Genomic DNA, 25357 nt, shown 5'->3' on the forward strand with positions numbered 1-25357 from the left:
TTTTCCCTCGGTGAACCACCTGTAAAAACTGGCTAGCATCCCCATTCCTCAGCCCCGTCACAGAGGTGGGGATGGAGGCCCATGTTCCCAGAACAACTGGCTAGTGCCAGGGTGGTCAGTGGGGACCTTCTTCTCCAAGGTTTTGGGGTTGCACAGTTTGCAGAGAAGTTCACCCAGTGGAGCCCTGAAGGGCTCATACAAGTGGTAAGATTTTAACCTTTTCCTAGCACTGTGTCAGTGCCAACAAAATCAGTCTAGTGGAATCAGCCTGGCCACTGACAGACTACGAAAAAACAGAATTGCAATTCACTTACAAAAAAGTAGCTTGGAGAAAACACTAAACATTCGACTACAGCTAGAGAAAGGAAGCAAAAGGGAATGGAGAGCATGAACAGTACTGAGATGCCTCTTTGGTGCCTAGCCATCCCCAAGGAGCTCTGTGGTTGTTGAGCAACAGCCCATGTCCTGGTGAGGCTTGCTGTGAGACTGTAAGATAATGCATGTAAAAGCTGTCATTGGCTTGGTCAACCTAATCTTTACCTCAGTGTAAGACCTGGTACCTACCAAGTAAATGCACGGTAGATTTTAAGTGACTATTGGGGGAAGGTGGACATTACAGAATAATATCATTAATATCACACACAAGCAAAATTTTGGAGAAGATCATTCAAAAATGGCTGCAGCAGTATATCCACAGGACACTGCCAGAAATTCAGGCCGGTTTCAGAAGAGGGCGTGGAACCAGGGATATCATTGCTGATGTCAGATGGATCCTGGCTGAAAGCAGAGAATACCAGAAGGATGTTTACCTGTGTTTCATTGGCTATGCAAAGGCATTCAACTGTGTGGATCAGAACAAATTATGGATAACATTGTGAAGAATGGGAATTCCAGAACATTTGATTGTGCTCATGACAAACCATTACAAAGATCAAGAGGCTCTTGTTCAGACAGAATGAAAGGATACTGATTGGCTTCAAGTCAGGAAAGGTGTGCATCAGGGTTGTATGCTTTCACCATACCTATTCAATCTGTATGCTGAACAAGTAATATGAGAAGCTGGACTATATGAGGAAGAACGGGCATCAGGATTGGAGGAAGACTCATTAACAACCTGCGTTATGCAGATGACACAACCTTGCTTGCTGAAAGTGAAGAGGTCTTGAAGCACTTACTAATGAAGATCAAAGACCACAGCCTTCAGTATGGATTGCACCTCAACATAAAGAAAACAAAAATCCTCACAACTGGACCAATGAGCAACATCATGATAAATGGAGAAAAGATTGAAGTTGTCAAGGATTTCATTTTACTTGGATCCACAGTCAACAGCCATGGAAGCAGCAGTCAAGAAATCAAAAGACACATTGCATTGGGTAAATCTGCTGCAAAGGACCTCTTCAAAGCGTTGAAGAGCAGAGATGTCACCTTGAAGACTAAAATGTGCCTGACCCAAGCCATGGTATTTTGAGTCGCATTATATGCAAGTGAAAGCTGGACAATGAATAAGGAAGACAAAAGAAGAATTAATGCCTTTGAATTGCTGTGTTGGTGAAGAATATTGAATATACCATGGACTGCCAAAAGAATGAACAAATCTGTCTTGGAAGAAGTACAACCAGAATGCTCCTTAGAAGCAAGGATGGCGAGGCTGCGTCCTACATACTTTGGACATGTTGTCAGGAGAGATCAGTCCCTGGAGAAGGACATCATGCTTGGCAGAGTACAGGGTCAGTGGAAAAGAGGAAGACCCTCAACGAGGTGGATTGACACAGTGGCTGCTACAATGAGCTCAAGCATAACAATGATTGTGAGGATGGCTCAGGACCAGGCAATGTTTTGTTCTGTTGTGCATAGGGTCGTTACGAGTCGGAACCAACTCGACGGCACCTAACAACAGCAATTGGGGGAATAAAGGAAAACATACATTGATCTGTATGTCTTCTTTTCCTTCTACCATGGCTTCCAGATCAAGCCTCCTTCATGATGGTCCGTTGTAGCCAGTCCCACCTTGGTGTGACCTTGAAGACAGTCTGGTTTTGACTTTATGGATTTTTCAGGAAACCCAGAGCTCAGCCAAAGGTCTTACAGCTAGTACGGTCAAGAAGAAAGCCAGAGCACAAGCCCTCTCACGTTAAAGTCAGGCTCTCTTGTGGCTCCTGCTCTGCCCTGTTTTTTATCACTGTCTCTGTCCTAGATCAGCTCAGTGACCTCCCTTCAGCTAGCATCCTGTTCCTGACTCTCCAGAACCCTGATTTCTTTCCTACATGCTGGCCCCAAAGTTCTAGTTGCCTGTTAACTGTGTCCTGCTACCTGTTTTTTCTGACAACACCTCAGTCCACAACTGTATTTATCCTGGTCCACCCCAAGTCTGAGTCTTCCTTCTGTGGGCTAGCTCCTGAATGGCCCCATGCCCTACTGCCCCCTGATGCCTAGGTCAGGTCTCGGGAGCCTGGGATATGTTAAGAGTAGACACTGCATGCAGGCGTGGGTGCCTTGGCGTGGTGTGTTTGGTCTCACACAGGCAGGGAGAAGACGCTGTTGGGGGATGGTTGAGGAAGGGTTGTGCCTGATATTGCAGAGGAAAAACCAGGTGTCAGCTTTGGGACCTGGAGCCATGGTGGAATTGCTGTGGACACTGGCCAGGAAACCAAAATGCTACTTGTTTTATCCTGTGACTTTTCTTCTCCTAATAACTCTTGCTTTGACCTTCTTTGGCTATTATTTACTTCTCCTGAGAAACCAAAGCTAGAAACCATGTTCAGGGCAAATGGGGTTATTAAGGAATTGAATGACCTGCAAGTTGTAAAATTATCAAGAATGGTATATCCCCCACCAGATCTGATATCCCTCTTTAGAGAAAATGTCCTCTCCTGATCCCTTGGCTAGCTCCTTTTGTCTGGGAGGGGACTTCTAACACTCATATCCTAAATGAACAGTTCTGGCTCCAGAATGCCACCATTGGATTAACCATGTTTGCCATAAAAAAAATGTGTGGACTTTCTGAAGCTGCTCCTCGAGACCGCAGAGGGCACGTCATGGTGGAGCACAGAGTGAACTGCTGCGTCTTTGCTGACCAGCCTGATGTCATTCCCCAAGTCCTCCTCCCAGAAGGAAGGTGGATGATCATTTTTGAGGTCTGGGACTATGCTGGCTGGCAAGACTCCTCTATGCTCCACCTGGAGGTGATCAACAATTTCTCTGAGCAGCACTTCCTCCAGGAGGAGGATTACCTATTGTGCGCTGATGGGAACCTGAAGTTCAATGACCACGTGGGTGTGGAGATTCTCCTTGTTCACCACCCTGCATGCTGGCTTCTACAGGCTCAGTTGACATGCTTCACCTAGCAATGATGGCCTCAGTCACAAGTCTATATTTCTGAGGATGAGGGGGACTTTTATTACACAGGGACCCTTTTGGGGGGGGTTGGTGTCAGGTTTACAGGCTCACCAAGGCCTGTCATCAGGTGATGATGGTCGACCAAGCCAATGACATCGAGGCCGTGTGGCATGAGGAGAGCCACTTAAGCAAGTACTTACTTTACCACAAACCTACCAAGAGCCTTTCCCCAGAGTACGTGTGGGATAATCAGCTGCTCGGCTGGTCCACCATGATGAAGAGAATGAGAAACGTGGATCCGTTGCCTTGTAGGAGAATCATCAGGCAATCTGTAACTGGTGAGGAAGGCTTCCAGAAAGGGCTCAAAGAGAGGTGATGGCCAGCCCCTAGCCTTCCTCCTGGTATGCTGTCATAAGTTAAAACCAGTTTTAGCAGAAAGGGAATAACTGCACTTTCTTTTCTGTCCGATTGAGAAAAAATGGTGGAGACCTAGTACCATCCTCACAGCCCAAATCTGAGCAGAGCTAGCACTTCCATATTGCCCCAAAAAACACTTTAGACAGGCCTAATCCTTTGGTTGGAAGCCCTGGTGGAGCGGTGGTTAAGAGCTTGGCTGCTAACCAAAAGGCTGGCAGTTTGAATCCACTAGCCATTCCTTGGAGACCCTATGGAGCTGTTCTACTCTGTCCTATAGGGTGGCTAAGAGTAAGAATTGACTCCACCGCAAGGGGTTTTGGTTTAATCCCTTGGTTCAGGCACAAGTGCCTTGAGTTGCCACTGCCTTTAGCTTCTCATGGTGCGGTCCTAACACACTTTCAGGATGGATGAGGCAGGTTGTCTCAGCCTATCCTGACAAATAAGGGATCAGAGATGAAATCTCTTCCAGAGCAAGAAAGGAGGATTCTGGGCACACACTCTCCTACCTTCTGTGACACACAGTTGCACTTGGCCAAGAAGATGCACACATATCTTAAGCTTTAAGTCAGATTACTTTCTTTTTTCAGATTTCCTCTAAAAGTTGGGAGGTCCCTTTAGTATGCAGTCAGGGGAAGAACTGATGCCAAATCAAGACCCTCCTTTCTGGAACTTGGCTTCTTGTTCCACACAGAGCATTTCCTGTGCCCCAAAAGCAATGACGCCCCCCTCTACCCTTCCCATTGCTGTTTGCTTCCAGTCCAATTTTCAATTTATTTGTTATTTGCCAGTTCCCTGTTATTTCTAGATGATGATAGGAAGGTCTTAATTGTCTTGAAAGCTTCTTACTTAAAAATGATTTGTGTCCTTCAGCAAGGCCGTCAGGTAGTCTGAAATCCTGCATTTTCTTGGCCAGGCTTTTTCTCCACTCTCCTAAGTGGACAAGAGAGAGGGAAGTCACGCTCTATTTCTCTTTCTGTAGTTGGTGAATTTTCATACTATCAGGGGCACTTTCCAGAAGTAAGCAAAAAGGCTCTAACTCTAACTTGCATATATTCTGAGTCAATTCTGAGCAACCATTTTCACACAAGAATAATTCAGGAAAAATGTTTTCTCCCTAATTCAAAATGAAAATAGCCTTGAGGGATCTCAGAGAGGACCAATCCCCAGCCAAGGTAGCAGAACGAGCCCTGGAGTTCAGTTCAGGTCATCCTGTCCCAATTTGGGCTCTTCCTGTGGCCATGGCTTCAGGGTTAAGGGATGTCCCAGGGTTGGCCTCCAAACCACCTGGCCTCCTGTCCTGTCAGCAGCCTCAGGGCCATGTCCTGACCCCTCAACTCAGCTGCAAAGGAATATGGATGCCATCTGTGTCATTTCTGGCCTCTCATTTATTTTTTAAAGGTGACATTTCTGCATTGTTATTGTAAGTGTGGCTCACTTAGCTTAGTCTGGGTTCCTGTCCCACTGAGAATCCTCATGCGTGCACTGATGTGTACGAACGTGTGGACTGCATCCGGAACCATTTGCCTTCGCTGCGTTTCTCATGGGTTTTTGTTTTGTTTTTTCTCATGGGGGCGTTTTTGCTTTGTTTGTTTTAATATTTTACGATGTTTTTGGTGGACGTTTACACAGCAAATTTGGCTCCCGTCTGACAATTTCTATACAAGTTGTTCAGTGACATTAGTTACATTTTTCACAATGTGTCAACATTCTCGTTAATCTTGTTCTGCTTGTTCCATTTCCAGTACTTTAGTTTCCTGGCCCTCCTTGTCGTCTCGTCTTTGTTTAGAGTAGTTGTTGACCTTTAGCTCTCGTATAGATGTTTTTTTTTTTTTTCATAATTTTTATTGTGCTTTAAGTGGAAGTTTACATATCAAGTCAGTCTCTCACACAAAAACTTATATACACCTTGCTACATACTCCCAGTTACTCTCCACCTAATGAGACAGCCCGCTCTCTCCCTCCACTCCCTCTTTTCGTGTCCATTTCGCCAGCTTCTAACCCCCTCTACCCTTTCTTCTCCCCGCCTTGCAGGAGATGCCAACATAGTCTCAAGTGTCCACCTGATCCAAGAAGCTCACTCCTCACCAGCATCCCTCTCCAACCCATTGTTAAGTCCAATCCATGTCTGAAGAGTTTGCTTCGGGAATGGTTCCTGTCCTGGCCCAACAGAAGGTCTGGGGGCCATGACCACTGGGGTCCTTCTAGTCTCAGTCAGACCATTAAGTCTGGTCTTTTTATGAGAATTTGGGGTCTGCATCCAAATGCTTTTTTGCTCCCTCAGGGGTTCTCTGTTGTGTTCCCTGTCAGGGCAGTCATAGGTTGTAGCCAGGCACCATCTAGTTCTTCTGGTCTCAGGATGATGTAGTCTCTGGTTCATGTGGCCCTTTCGTATAGATGGTTTTTTAATGGAGCCCTGTACTCACAGGTAGTATCCTTTATTTGCATGCCGATCTGTTATTTCACTAAAAGGTGACCTCACGGGATAGCTTTGGTTCAAGGTTTAGAGAATATCTCAGGGTGATGGTCTCAGGGAGTCCTCCAGTCTCACTGCTTCGGTAAGTCTGGACTTTTTAAGAACTTGAGTGCTGTTCTGCATTTTTTCCCATTCTATCTGGGTCCATCTATTGTGGCCCTGATCAGAACAGTTGGTAGTGGTAGCTGGGCACCATCTAGTTCTTCTGGTCTCAGGGTAGGGAGTGAGCAAAGTTTTGGATGTACTACTGGGGTGATAGGGAACCCTGCCTTGGGCTAAGGCAACTTCATCCCTCCTTCCCTTACTCTTTCCCAGGGCATCAACACTACCAGCAAGGATATCATCTTCCAAGCAAGGAGCATACTGAAACTGCGTGTTAAGAAAGCCCTTTTGAAGCTAAACTCTTTCGGGGGGGGGGGGGAGGTGAATCTTTGTCACCGATGCAGTTGCTCCTGATCTGAGCTCTGCCTTCCTGCTTTGTTGTCCTTCCCACCTGAAGCTGGAATCCAGACACCTGACCACATGTGATTCGGTTCGTAGCCAGCCGACTGATTCTGATAAAACAACTGCAGCTCAGATCTGCGTGCTCAGGGTCTGTGCGCTGTGCTGGGAGTGTGTGAGGAATTGGCAGGAGTTCATGAGGGATGGGAGGAGAACTGGCGTGTGTAGTCACTGGAAGCAGGAAGCATAAGGGCTCGAGTCAGGCAGAACTGGGATAAATCCGGTTCCTGCCACTAACTGGTCAAGCCACTTTATCTTGCTGAGACTGTTTTCTCTTCCATAAAATGGAAGATGCCTGAGAATTAAACTTAATAACGTATGTAATCCCAGGATTCTCCAGGCCAGGATGTTAACAATGGTGTTGACAGCTGCAGGCATTTCTATTGGTGCTGGCCTTTTTCACAGTTGCAGGGCCTGTGGCCGCTGAAAGGCCACTGCAGTGACCCTGGAGTGGCTCTGGATGACCTGGGCAGTTCCATACCAAACTTTCATGGTGTCCCAGTGGAATTCACCATTTTCTGTAATTTTCACAGGGAGGCCAACCTTTCTGTATGGAGCTGAGTATGGGTGCCCAGGCTGCTCCTATGACTGCCACTGGGACCAGGTGACACATTCTTGGTCTTGGAGGAAGAAAGATAGGAAGTGGATGGCAGAAGCTCACTGTTATGGATCGAACTGTGTCCCCACAAAATGTGTGTCAACTTGGCTAGGCCATAATTCCCAGTATTGTGTGATCGTCCACCATTTCGTCATCTGATATGATTTTCCTATGTGTTGTAAATCCTATCTCTATGATATTCACGAGGTGGGATTAGGGGTAGTTATGTTAACGAGGCAGGACTCAAGCTGTAAGACTGGATTCTGCCTTGAGCCAATCTCTTTTGAGATATAAAAGAGAGAAGCGAGCAGAGAGACAGGGGGACCTCATACCACCAAGAAAGCAGAGCCTGAAGCTCATGTCCTTTGGACCTGGGGTCCTTGCACTGAGAAGCTCCTAGACCAGGGGAAGACTGATGACAAGGACCTTCCTCCACAGCCAGCAGAGAGAGAAAGTCTTCCCTGGAAGCTAACCTGAATTTGGACTTCTAGCTTACTAGGTTGTGAGAGAATGAATTTCTCTTTGTTAAAGTCATCCATTTGTGGTATTTCTGTTACAGCAGCACTAGATGACTAAGACACTCAGGTTGAGAGGATGTTGATGTCGTGGAAACGGCTCAGACCCTGAAATCATACTGGCAGGTGTGCTATTTTACAGGCTAAATGACCTCTCTGAACCTACTTCCAAATGCATCAAATGGAATAATTGTATCTACCAGTAGGCCAGTTGTAAGGTCAAAAGGCAGGCTCTAGGTTAGGCTACTCGTGAGGCTAAAAGGCACGACTTAGATTTTATTTTTGTTTTTGTGGTTTAGGGCAACACCAGGCTTCAGTGAGCATGACCTACAAAAACATGGGAGAACCAGCAACATCTCTGTTCTTCTGGGCCAGTCTGGCACCGGGGGCTTGGGATTTGGAAATCAGAGGCCTGGGGCTTTGGTTCTGGCCCGCCTCGACATGCTAGGCAAACTCACCCATGTTCTTCACTGGTTTCTCATTGTAAACTTTCTTCTTACATCTACCAAATGCTGGAAACTCTGCTAGACTTAACCGTAAATATGTGGGTCATACGAAATTGTGTACTTCTTTTTTGATAAGTACAACATAAAATGTGAACAGGTAAAGGGCTAACTTGTGCTCATATGAGGTGAGCTGACATTGCAGAAGTATCATCTGTTCCCAAATATCTTTGTTCCAATGAAAATCAATCTAAAATTCATCTAAAAGAATAAATACTTGAAATAAGCCAAGAAAATTTAGTACCTGTTATTTACATCAGGAAGAAGTGAAGGGTTCTGTGGATCAGAAGGGGAGGTAGTCAGAAGCATGAGGAAGTCAGGAGCGGACAATATAAACACATTTTGCACTACTGCTAATAACAATTTTAATAAATAGTAAAGAAACAAGTGATATAATTTTCATACGTCAACTTGGGAAAAATATTTAAATATTATGAGTACAAAATTTTGCAAACAAGAGTACAGGTAGCCTCATACTCTTATGTTGATTGTTGCAGAGATGAAAATAGGTATAACCAGTCTTGAAAGAAACACATGTCCAAGGCTTTAAGAAAGTGTTTACTCTAGGACCAAGTAATTCTTTCATAAATACATAATTTCAAAAAGTATTTAATAAATAAATCCTAAGAAAATCATCAAATAGAAAAAAAGGAACTCACTTAAAAATGAACAAGGAGAATAGTGGAATGTATTTGTAGCGATTGAAAATAATATTTTAGAAGAGCATTTAAAGATGTTAAATTTTCTTTGGTAAAATAAAATGTAAAACAAAAAAAAGTATTAGACTTTTTCATTGTAATTTAAAAAATAGAACGCATTTGTATAGTGAAAGTAAAAGACAACATAAAGAAACAAGTTATCACTGTAATGGAATTGTGGGTAATTTTTCCCCCTCTTCACTTTTCTGTACTTTCTTAGTTTTCCAAATGAACATGTGTTACTTTTAAGTTCTAAAAAGAGCCTCTAGGCATGACAGCAGGCAGGAAAAAATTTTAGTAATCCATTCTTATTCAGATTTTGGGTATTTTCTGTTTGAGATTGTCAGGTTTACTTAACTAAGAGACTCTCATTTGAATCAAATGCTAATCTGTTTAAAAATTCCCTGGTTATATTTCCCTCTGTCTGTAAGTTTGAATTTTTTTTTTTCTGGTGCCATATCACAGTTTAACAAATAAATGGCAGGTATTGAACAAAGAAAGAACAAAAAAGACAGTCCTTAGTTTTGGGGTTTAAGTGCAAGGGACTAAGAAAGAACAAAAAAGACAGTCCTTAGTTTTGGGGTTTAAGTGCAAGGGACAGTTAATAACTGAGTTATTTTAAAATCAAGTCGCTTTAATAGACTTTTGACCTTCCTCTAGTTTCCATACAACTGTGACATAGGATCTTGAAGAATGCTACCTCATAGGCCCTGAACAATCAAGACCTTTGGAAAGACAGACAATCTGGCAAGTGTTCTAGAGAGAACATGTCTTTTTTTTTTTTCCCTCTGAGGTCTATGCAGACTTGCCAGAATATTCATGCTTTCTTTTCTCCATTTTCTAGTTAGTTTTCCTCCTAAGTAGTTGCAGGAAAAAGTTCATTTAAATTTCTGGAGACTTCTTTATCAGCAAGGTTTTCCTTTTTGCTAAGTAACAATTTGATCTTTGGGGTTCTCAGGGATTAAAGAGCATATATGTAAAAATAAAAATAAAATGCAAATTACTATTTGTTTTCACCCTTGTTAAAAACAATAGGACTTTGACAATTAAAGAGATTATTTATTGAGAGTGAGAAAGGGACGTTTGCAAACAGGCCGCTACTATCACAAAGTGGTTTTTTTGCTTATCTGCCATTTACAATCTTGTGATAAAAGAATGTATCATTGTTTCTTTGAAGATTACAGGCCAGTGGGAAAGAATGAGTCCTATGGAATACACAAAATTGTCGAGATACAGTTTCTAAGAAAAAGAAACTTTTAGGTTAAACATTACCATCTGTTACTTCAAAGTGAGCAAGGTCCTTGGGAAAACAAGGAACATTCTTGAGAGATGAATGAGGCTGGTTTGCGGGGGTATATTTAATGATAAGACACCCAGAAGTCTCAGAGCATTGTCCAGGCTTCGGGGGAGTCGTTTAACATCCTTAAAGCCAATGAAAGAGACTCAGATATTCAGATACTAATAAACGCTATTTTGTATTAATCTGAATATATATTAAGTGTTTGTGTGTGTATGCGTATATCTCAATTTACCGTAGCACTCTAGTTTTGTTTTGCTTTTTCAATTCAAACCCCCTTTCCCATGAAAACAATGTTATTTTTTGAGTTTCCATACAAGCGTATTTACAGCTGTACTGCATCTTACTGTGTAAATAATGTTCCTTTTTGGTTAAATATAGTGTATATACAAAAGTGGAAACCCTGGTGGCTTAGTGGTTAAGAGCTACGGCCGCTAACCAAAAGGTTGGCAGTTTGAATCCACCAGGTGCTGCTTGGAAACTCTATGGGACAGTTCTACCCTGTCCAATAGGGTCTCTATGAGTTAGAATTGACTCGATGGCAATGGGTTCGTTTGTTTTATATACAAAAGAAAGACAGTGTATTATAGATATAAGCAGTTTAAAGAATAAAAGATAAATGAATGCCCGCGAATCCACCAGGCAGTTTAAGGATACAGAGCTCCCTGGACCCTCTTCATTTATGTTCCCTCCTAGTCTACCCTCACGCCAGTGTCGTGCATGTTCTGTTAATCACCTTGCTTTTTAAAATGGTTTGGTCAAGACTGACTGCACGTGCAAATACTTTATTATTGAGTTTTATGTGCTTTTTCACATTTATAAAAAGAGCCATACTAAATATGTAATTACCTGCAAATTTCTTTCTTTGCTCTTACAATGCAATCAAATCAGTGTGTGAACTTGTAGTTTGTTTATTCATTTTCACTTCTGTGTAGTTTTTTTTTTTTGTATTTTACGTGAAAGTTTACAACGCAAACTAATTTCTCATTCAAAAATGTATACACAAATTTTTTGTGACATTGGCTGCAATCCCCACAACGTCTCAACACTCTCCCCCTTTCCCTTTCCACCCCAGGTTCTCCGTGTCCATTCTTTCAGCTTTCCTGTCCCTTCCTGTCTTCCCATCTTTGCTTTGGAGCAGTTTTTGCCCGTTTGGTCTCACATACTTGATTGAACTAAGAAGTACGTTCCTCACGTGAGCTGTTGTTTGTTTTATCAGGCTTTCTAATCTTTGGTTGAAAGGTAGACTTCAGGAGTGGTTTCAATTCTAAGTTAACAGGGTATCTGGGGGCCCTAGTCTCGGGGTTTCTCTAGTCTGTCCGACCAGTAAGTCTGGCCTTTTTTTTTGTGAATTTAAATTTTGTTCTAAATTTTTCTGTGCAGTATTTTGTTCATGGCAGGGTTCCCAAGTTTTTAATATTAGAAACAAAGCTGCCTGCTGGACACACTCAGTTTGTCTAGAGTATACATTTATAAGAATTAAATTGTGAGGTCATATGATATGTGCATACTCAGCTTTGTTAATTCAACGTTAAAATTTTTGGCAATCTAGTGGATATGAACCAACAGCTCATTATGGTTTTAATTTGCATGTCTGGGATTAATAATTAGGTTAGACATATTTTTATGTTTATTGGATATTTGAGTTTCCTTTTCTGTGAAATGCCTAACCTTCTGAAGTATTTCTGTTTTGTCCATATATACCTATCGGGTTATGTATCTTTTTCTTATGGATTCATTAGTGTCTTTTACATAAATACTTTGCAGTTATATATGATGCCAATATCTTCTTCTTCTAGTTGGAGGAGAGCTTTTCACTCTCTTTGCCATGTCTTTAATGAACAGAGTCCTTGAATTTATCTGTATATTCCTTTATAGTTTATGCCTCCCGTCTTTTACTTTTAAGAAATTCTTCCTTGAGTTCATACAATATTTTTTGATATTTTCTTCTAAAAGTTTTGAGGTTTTACGTTTCATAATTAAGTCCTTGGCTTATTTGAACTGACCTTTGAGTATGATCTGAAGTAGGAGCTCTTTTTTTTTTTTTTTTTTTTTTAATGTGGCAACCAATGATTCAAACATATTATTTCATCTTTTCTCAACTGCTTTGACCTGTCTGTCCCCTCATATATCAGATTTCCATACGGTCATATGTTATCACTCCCTCCTCTCTCAATTAGCTCCTTTTGGAGTATACCAGATGTATGTGGAAATTTCTCTGTTTATCCTATGTATCTCTTAATCTCTTCAATTCAAAACTCTAGTAATAGTAGAACATCTTATTTTTGTATGACATCCAATAATTCAGGTATCTTCAGTCTTAGTTTCTCAGATTGTGTGTGTGTGTTTTGTACGTGTGTGTTTTGTGTGAGTGTGTGTGTTTTGTGTATGTGTGTGTGTGTTGGCTGCATTTCAGTCATGATACACTATTTCTTCATGTGTTTAGTGGGTTTTTTTTTTATTGTGAGATCATAGTCTTTGGAACTTTATTTGTGGCAATTATTTGAGGCTTTAGTTTAAAGTGGATTCTCCCATCGAAAAATGAGTTTTGCATTTACCAGGGACCCGGTCATACTTCCTCTTAAAATCTGTAATGGCTGGGAAGAGTACAAAAGAGGGGCCACATGACGTATGTTTAAACCTTTAAAAGTAATAAGTTAACCTAAAACACTGTTAAATGCAATATGTTCTATCTTCCTACCTTGATAAACATACCTTTGTATTGACAAAATTGAAAAATATTTGAAAACCTAGGGGTTTTATTGGACTCAAAGTCATCAAATTACCAAGGATGGATAACTTTCATTATTATTTTGCGTGTCTAGGTGTTCTCTTGATGGACTGGAAAAGTTTGGATTAATTATAAAATACACATTTTATTAGTTTATATTTACTTTAAATTTTGTTTTCTTACCTTCATTTCAACAAATGCACCAATATGTTATAATCACAAATATGTTAATAGGACATACTTTGTGCTATTAACAGTAACAATCTAAAAGATTAAAATAAAATGTATTTATATTAAAAGTATCAAAGTTAATAAATTCTCATCAAAAGATTTTAAAAAATAATATTTTATTGTATTTTCCGTGAAGGTTCACACTGCAGTTTAAGTTCCCATTCAACAATTTCTACATAAGTTGTTCAGTGACATTGGTTACTATTTTCAATATGTGTGAATATTCTCATTATTTCCATTCTGGTTGTTCTGTTTCCATGAACATAGTTTCCCTGTCCCCTTACATTCTCATCTTTGTTTTGAAGTAATTATTGACTGGTCACATATAGGTGATTTTTTAAAGGAGCACAGTACTTACAGGTGATATTCATTATTTTTTGAGCCAATTTGTTATTTAGCTACAAGATGACTTCAGGGGTTACTTTTGGTTCCAGGTCTGAAGAGTATCTCAGTGCAGTAGTCTTGGGGAGTCCTCCAGTCTCAACCAGTCAAGTAGGACTTTTTTTTCTTTTTTTTTAGGATTCTGAGGTTCTGTTCCACACTTTCCCCCTATTCTATCAGGGTCCATCTATTGAGGACCTGATTAGAGTTGTTAGTAGTGGTAGCGGGGCACCATCTGCTTTTTCTGGTCTCAGGGTAGATGAGGCTGTGACTCATGTAGACTGTTTGTCCCTAGACTAGTTTCTTCTTTTAGTCTTTGGTTTACTTCCTTCTCTTTTGCTCGAGACAAGTAGAGGCCAATAGTTGTATTTTAGACAGCTGTTTGTAGGCTTTTAAAACCCCAGACACTACTCACCAAACTAGGATGCAGAACACAACTTTATAAACTGTATTATACCAACTGACTGAGATGTCCCATGAGAGTATGGTCCTAATCCTTCAAACCCAGAATTCAATCCCACGAGGTGTTTGGTTATGTCTAAGAAGTATCCATAATGGTGCCCCCTATGTGCCTTACTATATATATGAATATTTGTACATAGTCACATAGATGCATACACACACACACACACACACACACACACCTATACTTATATATGGAAACCCTAGTGGCGTACTGGCTAAGAGCTACAGCTGCTAACCAAAAGGTTGGCACTTCAAATCCACCAGCCACTCCTTGGAAACCCTATGGGGCAGTTCTACTCTGTCCTATAGGGTCGCTCTGAGTAGGAGTCAACTCAACGGCGACAGGTTTAGTCTTTTTTTTTAGTAATGTTTTTAGATGGGGGTACAGGAAACCCTGGTGGCATAGTGGTTAAGAGTTCAGCTGATAATCAAGAGGCTGGCAGTTCAAATCCACCAGGCACTCCTTGGAAACCCTATGGGGTAGCTCTACTCTGTCCTATAGGTCACTATGAGTCGGAATCAACTCGATGGGTATGGTTTTTTTTTTTTTTTTCTTTTTTGGTACAGGTATTTTTGGTTGTGAATTGGTCCTTGAGCACAATCCTCAGTGGCAGAGGCACTCATATGTTCTTTAATAATGGCTTTGTGTGTGTATCTGTGATATATGGGGACACCTCCTACCCATGACCACTCTATAAAAAATGATTGGCTTGTAGGTTTTTTTTTTTGGATAGTGTATATCCAATTTCTAATTTATGGTGATGAGGGCATTGTTTAGAAATTCTCAAGGAAGAGGTGTCTTTCCTATGTCCTTCCTACTCAGAGCCACGGCCTCCCCAGGCATGCATCTTCATATCATTCTTCTCAGGCAGTATTTTTTTTTTTAATTTCTGATTTAGTCCATAAACGTGGCATCTTTGGAAAATCTTTGCTTTGTGTAAAACTTTTCAAGCCAACTGAGCCTTGTCTTCTGCAGCACACACGACCTTTTAAAACTGAGGCTCTGAGCCAGTAGGGATGAGCAGACACTCAAGGGAAAACTACGTATTTCTGTCAGTTAGCCCAGTGGCTTTCTTACCATTTCTGGACTTTGAGGAATCCCTTTATCTTATCACCAGCTCAGTCACGCATTAAGAAGTTTTAAAAACACGTTGTCCAGCATTTTCAGGTATGTCACAATCAGAGGAGTTTCTAGCCTACCACATTGCTAGAATTCCCAGGCATCTGTCAGTGTGTCATCCTGTGGGGGCTGGCACAGAACTCCAGAAGGATGTTAGCCTGTGTTTTATGGACTACGCAAAGGCATTTGGCTGTGTGGATCATAACCAATTATGGATAACATTGAGAAAAGTGGGAATTCCAGAACACTTAATTGTACTCATGAGGAACCTGTACATAGATCAAGGGGGCAGCCGTTCGAACAGAACAAGGGGGTACTGCTTGGTTTAAAGTCAGGAAAAGTGTGCATGAGGGTTGTATCTTTTCACCGTACTCCTTCAGTCTGTATGCTGAGCAAATAATCCAAGAAGCTGGATTATATGAAGAACGGGGCATCAGGATTGGAGGAAGACTCATTAACAACCTGCGTTACGCAGATGACACAACCTTGTTTGCTGAAAGTGAAGAGGACTTGAAGCACTTACTGATGAAGATCAAAGATCACAGACTTCAATATGGATTGCACCTCAGCATAAAGAAAACAAGAATCCCAATAGCTGGACCAATAAGTAACATCATGATAGATGGAGAAAAGACTGAAATCGTCAAGGATTTCATTGTACTTGATCCACAATCAATACCCATGGAAGCAGCAGTCAAGAAATCAAAGGATGCATTGCATTAGACAAATCTGCTGCAAAAGACCTCTTTAAAGTGTTAAAAAGCAAAAATGTACGGAAATATGTACCATTCTCAAGGACTGAAGAAGTTGATAATGGCAAGTTGCCAGTTTCAGCCAGGACCCTGAAAGCAGGTCTACGGAATTATTGCAGGAGATTTTGGTGGCCTTGGGACATAGGCTTTCAAGCCAGGGTGGGTCCTGCACCCACCTACCGTGCATCTCACGTCCTTGTACCTGGGAGAAGATCATTCACAAGCAGCTGTGTGGTTTGCCGCGAGGCTCACATGATGGGGATATGTTGACAACCGGTGGCCCCTGTCTTATATCTCCTGAGGTGACTGGAAGCCCATGTGTCCAAGGGTTTACTTATGAGTTGAACCGAATTAGATCACCTAGTAGGCAGTGTGTGTGCTCATGATTGGTATGCTATAGTGCTAAGCACCCTAAAACAAACAAACAAAAAACCCAGTTGCCCTTGAGCTCATTCTGACTCACGGTGGCCCCATGCGTGTCAGAGTAAAACTATGCCCCACAGGGTTTTTGATGGCTGATTTTCACAAGTATCACCAGGCCTTATTTCCAAGTCACCTCTAGGTGAACTCCAGCTGCCAACCTTTCAGTTAGCAGCCAAGCATATAACCCTTTTGCACCACCCAGGGACGTCACTAAATGCCCTGAAAAAAAAAAAAAAAACCTGTTGCTGTCGAGTCGATTCTGACTCGTAGAGACCCTGTAGGACAGAGCAGAACTGCCCCATAGAGTTTCCAAGGAACGCCTGGTGGATTCGAACTGCCGACCTTTTGGTTAGCGGCCATAGCACTTAACCACTATGCCACCAGGGTTTCCTACTAAATGTCCTAAGGACTATAAATATGTATATTGATGAAGAGATACCACAGTCCGGTGGTTAAATGTATGATATCTGGAATCAGACAGCCTGGGTTCAAATCCTGGCTTGACCACTACCACATGGGTGACCCAAGGAAGGTTTCAAGGCTGAAATGCTGTTTTACCAAATTTGTAAAAAGAAATGGAGATAACCTGCCTGCCATGAAGGGATGCTCTGGGGTGCAGCAACTGAGCAGGCTAGGGTGCCTGGTTCCCACTTCAGAAAGCTCCACATGACACTCAGGAGGACTCGCGCCTTTCAGAGCACCCATGGGGAGGGATCACCTGGATCCAGGACTTGGAGAGATGCTAGAGAGATTCTTGGTGCAGAAGGTGTCCCCAAACTTGGCCTACCAGCATGGATGGGGGTAGGGTGTGGGGGTAAAGTGGTATGATCTGTGGTGGCTTCCTGGAAGGAAGAGAGTAGGGTAAACCTCACCCCATAGTGCTTATTCTTTCTCCACACTTTAGCACATGTCCTCCTGTAGCCACCCCTGGGCTCCTGGGTGCCCCAGTAATCCCGAGAGACGGGGCCCACTTCTGACCCCAGCCCCCGTCTTTTCTACCTTGACCACGCTCACCCTAGCAGGATCTGGCTTTGATCAGGCTCAGCTCTCAGGTGAGCCAGAATGGAAGGACTGTCTGACTTGTAGGCACTGGTTACTGAAGCTCCTGCCCACAGAACAGGTGCGGAAGAGCTGAAGAGCAGGAGCCCTGGTGGGCCGGTTCTGCTGGCACTGAGTGTCTTCAGTCCTGACCGGTCCCCACAAAGTGTGGGAGCCCAGCTGGTGCCAAATTCCTGCAACTGGTAGTGGGGAGACTAGAAGAGCTATGAAGTCCTGCTGGGGCTAGATGCTGGGTCCTGCCCTTTGCCACCTCTCTTAGATATCTAGTGCTGCTCTAACAGAAATACCACAAGTGAATGGCTTTAACAAACAGAAATGTATTCTCTCACAATTTAGAGGCTAGAACTGACATGACTTTACTCTTCAGATCTCCCCAGGCTCCCGTGTGAGCTCCCTCATGTTTGACCAGACCCAGGCCCAATGTGGAGCAGATATCCCTTGCCAAGGCCCATTCCACAACAGTCTATCTGCATTTATGGTCAGCAGCCTTGCCCCAAATTTCAATCTTTCCATCCTCAACCCACATTTGGGGCCCCTAACAGGGATCACTCTCTCAATTCCCCTTTCATCTACCTATCACTGCTTCTTCAGTTACCCCCACCCACTCCAGTAGCCGGCACCTCTTCAGATTCAGCACCCAAGCCTGCCTTTGATGAAATTGGTATGGGATCTGTACCACACCTTGTTCCCAGGCTGTCACCTTCCAGTTTCTTCCTGTATCCCTGAAAGCTTTTTCCTTTGGGAAACCTGGCAGCCCCAACACAAGCTCCAGACATAACTTACACTGCAGGCGAGGCACCCGATGGCAGAACAACTCAATCAGCTTTTGCAGGCTTGAAACCCCCATGTTCTGCCTTTGGCAACCTGTCAGCCCCTAGCCAGCCTTTGGTGGAACCTCAGGTGTTTCCAGACTTGCACAGACACTATTTCTTGGCTTGGGTGTGCCCCACAGGGGACAGTAGCTGACCTTTTGCTAACGTCACTCAAGACACTTTTGCATTTATAGGTTCTGCAGCCACTATGCATAGTGGCGACTTTGGGGTCATTGTGTCTGCTCCAGGCCCCAGCTCCCTGTCTGAAACATTTAGCTTTGTAGTAGGGCCGAGGGGGACATTCAGCACCACATCTCAGGTTAGGGGAGGTTTAGACCTGGGCACCAGTGTCCTGCCAGCCTATAGCACACCTTTTGCAACTGAAGAGGCCAGCTTACTGAGAGCAGATCCTTGGTGAGAGACACGTTCCTCCCTGAATGAAGTCAGACCACCTTGGGCCTGCCTAGCCAAAGCACAACCATCACTACTGGGGAGAAAGCATCGCTGAGAAGATATAGATACCAGAAGACAGTTTTGTTCCTGCTTGTATTCAGATGCCAGGAAGCCACCCAACCAGGGACCATCAGTTGTAGCTGAGGGTGGGGTGGGGTGGGGTGGGGTGGGGTGGGGGGGCGGGGGGGGGAGTGCTTCCTGTAGGAGTCCATAGGGAAAAATAAGTGAACTCCGGTAAAAGACTGCCTCTGATGGCACCCTCACCGGCCCGCCACGCTCTTTCGTTAGCACGTCATTCATTTATTTACTGAGCTGGTGCTGCGTTCCCAGCCCTGTGATGGGACGGTGCTGTGGGGCACAGGGGTGATTGGTCAGCCCCAACCCTCTCAGGAGGTCCGAGCCCTACAAAAGGGACAGGGGCTACAAAAGGGAAGAGGGTCTGGAGGACAGGGGGCGGGGCGTCTGAACATGTGAAAGGGCCAAGGTTGGCGGCCAGCGCTGCTGAGGGACCCTTGCGGGCCCTCTCCCTGCTTAGGGAGAGCCTGCCAGACCGGCCTCAAGGTCCCCTCGTCTGAGAAATCCCCTTCCCTGCTGGTCCATGTGTGGGAAAACAGCGCCCTCTGCTGGCCCCTCCTGATAACACGCCTAAGTACGATCCCCACCCATCCTGTGGCCAATTAAGACCTCGGTTGCCTCTCCCCACATCTCCAGATAGCCAGATAATGGAGAATAAAGTGAGAAGAAGGAACTCTGATGGTGCAGTGGTTAAGTGCTTGGCTGCTAACCAAAAGGTTAGCGGTTTGAACCCACCAGTGGCTCCTCGGGAGACAGATGTGGCAGTCTGCTTCGGTAAAGATGGATAGTCTTGGACACCCCATGGGGCAGTTCTACTCTGTCCTATAGGGTCGCTATGAGTCCGAATGGACTCACGGCAGTGAGTGGGTTACAGTGACAGGTGCTTCCTCTGCTCTCAGCTGCAGTCTCCGGATTAGTGCATCAGGCTGTTCGTAGTCTCCTTTACTCTGAGCCATAGCCCCTCCCTGCCCACTGTCCCGCGGGATAGAAGTGCGCAAGCTAGTTACTGTGCCTTATGAGGCCGTGGGTGGCCTGGCTTTACCTCGCAGGCTTTACCTCTTGTTGCTTCCCTTTAAACTTCAGATCAGTGGTTCTTTCGTTCTGGGGTATGGGAGAGGGTGTCAAATGTCGCTTTAACTAAACCAAACCCACTGCAGGGGAGTCGATTAGACTCACAGAGAGAGACCCTATAGGACAGAGTAGGGCTGCCCCAAAGAGTTTCCAGGGAGCACCTGGTGGATTCGAACTGCCAACCTTTTGGTTAGTAGCTATGGCACTTAACCACTATGCCACCAGGGTTTCCAAATATCCCTTTAGGTATCTATAAAAGCTGTCAACCTCTACCTCGGCCTCCCAGGAAAATCCTTTGGCCATAGTGAAGTCCTCGCGGCTCCCAGACTATCCATGCCTGCCATCCCCTCTAGGTCTTCGCCTGGTCCATCCACTGCCCGAGACCCTTCCTTATCTCCTGCCCTTTTACTCTAACTTCTGCTCATCCTTCAAGTCTCAGCTCCGAGGTCTCCTCCTTCAAGAAATAAGCGTTCTGACACCGCCCTCCCCCAGGCCTGGGGGACTCCTATCCAACCCGTAGGGATAATTAGGACCACGGTTGCCTTCCTCCATATCTAAAGATCTCCTCCAAGTCCTAGGACCATAAAGTGGGAAGTTCTACTTCTTACCGCACCACCCATCTCACGCCAGCGAAGGGACTGGTGTGATGACAGAAGTAGGAGTTGAGGCTTAGTAAATATTCCCTGAGGTGGTGAAGAATGAAGTGGACAGACCAGCGTCTACGCCAGAGCACAGACCCTCCGTACGGCAGCCCCAGACCCTGGAGGGCACTCGTGTAGCCGTTCATCATCCGCACCAAAATGAGGCAGGCTGGGCTATTCCGCTCCCAGGCCTCTGCTGGGCGCCACAGCACTGAGCAACATGAACAATGGTCCAGATCCCTCCTGATGTTCCAGTTTCGTAGCAGTTCGGATCGAAGAGGCTGAGGGGCCTCCCTGACTCCGGCGCCCTTTTCCTGCCTAGCTGCAGGGGTTGAGGGAGGTACGCACGTGCACAGAGAGGCCCACCTTCGACCCGGAACCTTAGTGCCCTGGCGCAGCGGACCGCACGGTCCCGGGAGCGTGCGCAGCCGGAAGTGGCTGCTGAGGGCTTGGGGCTTGGATTGGCGCGCGGAACCTGCCGCGGCGGATGAGAAATCGCAGAGAATCAGGATGGAGGCCGTGGCGACTGCGGAACCCGATGAGGGTGAGGCCCCGGCCGCGCGGAGGCGGAAGAAGGGCGTGGCTGCAGTGTCCCTGAGAAATGATTCCCCGGGAACGTAAAGGAGGACTCTTCGTAGGGGACACCTGTCCTCAGCCTTACCTGTCACCTTCCCAGTTGTCCAGGTTAACTTCTCTTGTCACAGACCGACTTCCTAGCCACCCCACCTCCAAAATTAACCTCTTCCGAGTTCCAGACCAGCCCTTTCCACGTCCCAAACAGGAAACAAACCCAAACCCGTTGCCGTCGAGTCGATTCAAAGCGACCCTATAGGGACAGAGTAGGACTGCTCCATAGGGTTTCCGAGGGGCGGCTGGTGGATTGGAATTGCCGACCTTTTGGTTAGCGGCTGTAATGTCGCAGGCTAACCTAGTTCCTTACCAGGCTAATTCTCAGGTTAACTTAAACTTTTTCCCTGTCTTGGGCTAAGTCTCCCACCTTCTCACATTACCTACATATAATCCAGGATAACTTCCTCGTATCAGGATCCTTAGTGTAATGACATCTACAAAGATCCTTTTTTTGGCTATATAAGGTAACATCCACAGGTTCTAGGGATTAGAAAGTGGATCTCTTTTGGGGGTCTTTTTTTTTTTTCTTAGCCTATCACAGCCTCCTTCACCAGTATGTCTTCTCCCCATCTGTTCAATGGGCCTTCTTCTCTTACCATCCTGCACTGCTTACACACCCTGCCCCCCTTCATTTCCTCAACAGTCTCTTGGACACCTCCCCTGGATGTCCCTGGGGTCATTACACCTTCCATACCTGAAACCGGCCTCAGCATCTTCCCCCAGGAAAAAAAAAAAATTTTTTTTCCCCTTTATTCCATGTCCCAGCCTCAGTGACACTCTGTGCCCCAGCCAGAGCCCTGGACTTTGTCCTGGATGCTTCCCTCCCCACCCAGAACTTCATTCCCATGGCTTGTCCACTCGGCCTCCTGAGTGTCTTTCTAAGCCCCACTGCTGTCCACACACACCCCCCGCCACCCTGGTCCAGCTCAGTCTTCTCTTGCCTCAGTGATTGAAACTATCCCATCACCCTTTCTCACTTCCTTTCTCCACCAAGCCACCTAAAGGAGTTGTGTATACTTTTCTGTCTTCACTTATTTCCTGGCTTGCTGCAGTCTTAATCCAGTTCCCGCCACTTTCAGAAAACAGCCATTCCCAAGAGTTGCCCGGTACTCAGCTCTCCTGTTATCTTGGCCTGTATTGTCTTTGATCTTGCTTGTCGCCCCCATCATACTGGATGCTCCCTGAGAGCAGGGCATGGATTGGATTCATCTCTTGGGTTCTCACCTCAGAGCCTTGCACAGCGTTGAGTCACAGAAGAGTGGCTGGGTCAGTGTGTGAATGAGTGAGTGAGGGAACAAGTTAATGAAGGCATTCATGAGTTTGTGAACAAGTGAAAAGGCAAACGCTGGAGTGTTCAATGAGTGAGGTGGCAAGCAACCAAGGAGACACACCAGGCACAGTCTGCCTCACGCTGCGCTTGCTGTTCCCTCTGCCTGGAACACTCTTCCCCTACAAGTCCCAAGGCTCAGTCCCTCGCCACCTTCAGTTCTCTACTCAGATACCACGTCTGGGGACGGCCTTATCTGATCATTTCATTTAGAATTGCAGCCTTTCCTCTATTCCCTTCCCCATCACTCTTTATTTCTCTACATATTTCTTGAAACGACCTTTCACACTCTAAGTTTTCAACAATTATAATTACTTATGTAATTATGTTGTTAATTGTGTGTGTGCCCCGCTAAAGGTCAGCCTTTTAAGGGCAGGAGGTTTTATCTGTCTTGTTCCCTGTGGTATCTCTAGGGCCTAAAACAGTGCCCAGAATACAGTAAATCCCCAAACCAAACCCATTGCTGTTGAGTTGATTCCAACTCATAATGATGCCATAGGGCAGAGTAGAACCGCCCCATAGGGTTTCTACGGAGCTGCTGGTGGGTTCAAACGACCGACCTTTTTGGTTAGCAGCCAAGCTCTTAACCACTATGCCACCAGGGCTCCTAGAATATAGTAGGTGCTCAATAAATGTGAAAGGAGGGAGGGATTTAGCACCAGTCTCTCCCTCTTTCCCCACTGCCACCCCTGGACTGACAAATCTCCCCCTCCAACAGGCTGCATGGAGCACAGTCCTGGCCACTGTGCTCTTGATATTAGGCAAAGTGGGTGTGTGTATTTCAGTGTTTAACAGAGACTGCAAAATTGTCCTTTAGCCAGCCTGTGATGCAGAAGGGATGGGAGGAGGGGACTGAAGAAAATTTGCTGGACTTCATTGAACTGGTAAATATTTGAGACAAGACACAAAGTAGCAGAGGGAATGTCACTTTTTGCTCTTTAATTGTCACGATGTAAGAAGTGTCTTGGGTGGGCCATACAGACCCTGCCCAATGCCAGTGTGCTGGCTGTCGACCTGGAAATATGTTTTAAAAAATTCTGAATTAGGTTAGTGATGTGAAGATGATGAACAAATAATGATAACCAGAATAATTGTATCAAAACAAGAAATGTCAAGAGAAAATTTAATTTGATACATTCTATATTTTCTTTGGTGTGGTCCTTCTGTAATGGGTGTTAGAAACTTTAGGTTGTATATTTAATGATTTTTATTGTATGTCTGGAAACCCTGGTGGTGTAGCGGCTAAGAGCTATGGCTGCTAACCAAAGGGTCGGCAGTTCGAATCTGCCAGGTGCTTCTTGGAAACTCTATGGGGTTTCTATGTCCTACAGGGTTGCTATGAGTCAGAATCGACTTGACAGCAATGGGTTTGGTTTTTGGTTTGAGTATTGTATGTTTGATCAACTTGCCTATAAAATAACACAAAAATGCCAAGAATTTCAAAGAACCCCATTTGAAGCATTCACTTTTTTTTTGGTAATTTCTATCAACATGAAAGGCGTTAATGCTTTCCATTGTTTACATTTTGCATAGTCCTTTTCATGTATTTATATAGTCTATATAAAAAAAAATTATATATATATATATATATTTTTTTTTTTTTGGTAAGTCTGTTTTCCTGTATGAAACACTAAGGTTTACTTAAGCATTCCCCCCTGCCCACCCCATTATTGGATATCTAAGTTGCTTTTTATTTTCTGTTATAAATAAAGGGCTAGAATCATAAACAAAGTGTTGTTTACTTTTCGGCTATATCTTGATCTGTGTTCTTCAAAATAAAATTGCTGGGCTTCTTATTAGGTGTCACCAGAAATGTTGTGAGTATTTGACAGGAATGCGTGAAATCGTCACTTCTTCCCTTCCCCCCCTGCCCCGTCCCCCAAGAGGATTGGGTTTTATCATTTTAGTTTTTCATCTTGGTTTAGTAGTTGTAAGATTTTTGCTTCACTGGTTTGTTGGTATGTGTGTGTGTTTTGAGCTCAAGAGGGCAATATTTGCCCAAAAGCAAAGACAAGAAACCAGGAAGGGATAGGAAATCAGGACCAAAGGAAACAGGGAACCCAGGGTGGAAGAGAGGAGAGTGGGACATGTGAGGGGGGAATCCAAGGCTGTGAAACACTGTATGTACAAACTGTTGAATAGGAATCTAATTTACTCTGTAAACTTTCTCCTAATACACAGTAGGAGAAAACAAACAAACAAAAAATCTCTTAGAGAACGATGGACCTGGAGCTGGGTCTACAGACTCGGTTTGAGACACATTCCTCAATGTTTGAAAAGCATTGCTTTATTTCATATGCTTCTCATGAATTTAATTTTTGCTGTCAAGTTTAAACAATTAAGATAGAGATGCTGACATTATAGTTCTCCCACGCGTCTGTCAGTTTATCATACTTTGGGGGCTTGCGTGCTGCTGTGATGCTGGAAGCTATGCCATCGGCATTTAAATACCAGCAGGGTCACCCATGGTGGACAGACTAAGACAGACTTGGAAGAAGGACCTGGTGGTCTACTTCTGAAGAGAATTAGCCGGTGAAAACCTTATGAATAGCAGCAGGACATTGTCTGATATAGTGCCGGAATATGAGCCTCTCAGGTTGGAAGGCACTCAAAATACTACTGGGGAAGGGCTGCCTCCACAAAGTAGAGTCAAGCTTAATGATGTGAATGGAGTCCAGCTTTCAGGACCTTCATTTGCTGATGTGGCATGACTCAAAATGAAAAGCAACAGCTGCATTCCACTAATAATGGGAACATGGAATGTATGAAGTACGAATCTAGGAAAATTGGAAATCCTCAAAAATGAAATGGAATGCATAAACATCAATATCCCAGGCATTGGTGA

The 25357-nt window shown here is 44.4% G+C and overlaps 1 protein-coding gene across 1 annotated transcript in view; it reads left to right on the forward strand.

Moving 5' to 3' along the window:
* The first annotated feature begins 3038 nt into the window (after positions 1 to 3038).
* LOC126065078 (terminal nucleotidyltransferase 4B-like) overlaps positions 3039 to 25357 on the forward strand; it is a 72551-nt gene continuing 50232 nt past the window's right edge. The window contains 3 exon segments of the mRNA XM_049864743.1: positions 3039 to 3272; positions 3437 to 3647; positions 20878 to 21172. Of these exon segments, the coding sequence (XP_049720700.1) occupies positions 3039 to 3272; positions 3437 to 3647; positions 20878 to 21172 (740 nt within the window).

The sequence above is a fragment of the Elephas maximus genome, chromosome 21 (assembly GCF_024166365.1).
Source record: "Elephas maximus indicus isolate mEleMax1 chromosome 21, mEleMax1 primary haplotype, whole genome shotgun sequence".
In the NCBI taxonomy this organism is placed as follows: Eukaryota; Metazoa; Chordata; class Mammalia; order Proboscidea; family Elephantidae; genus Elephas; species Elephas maximus.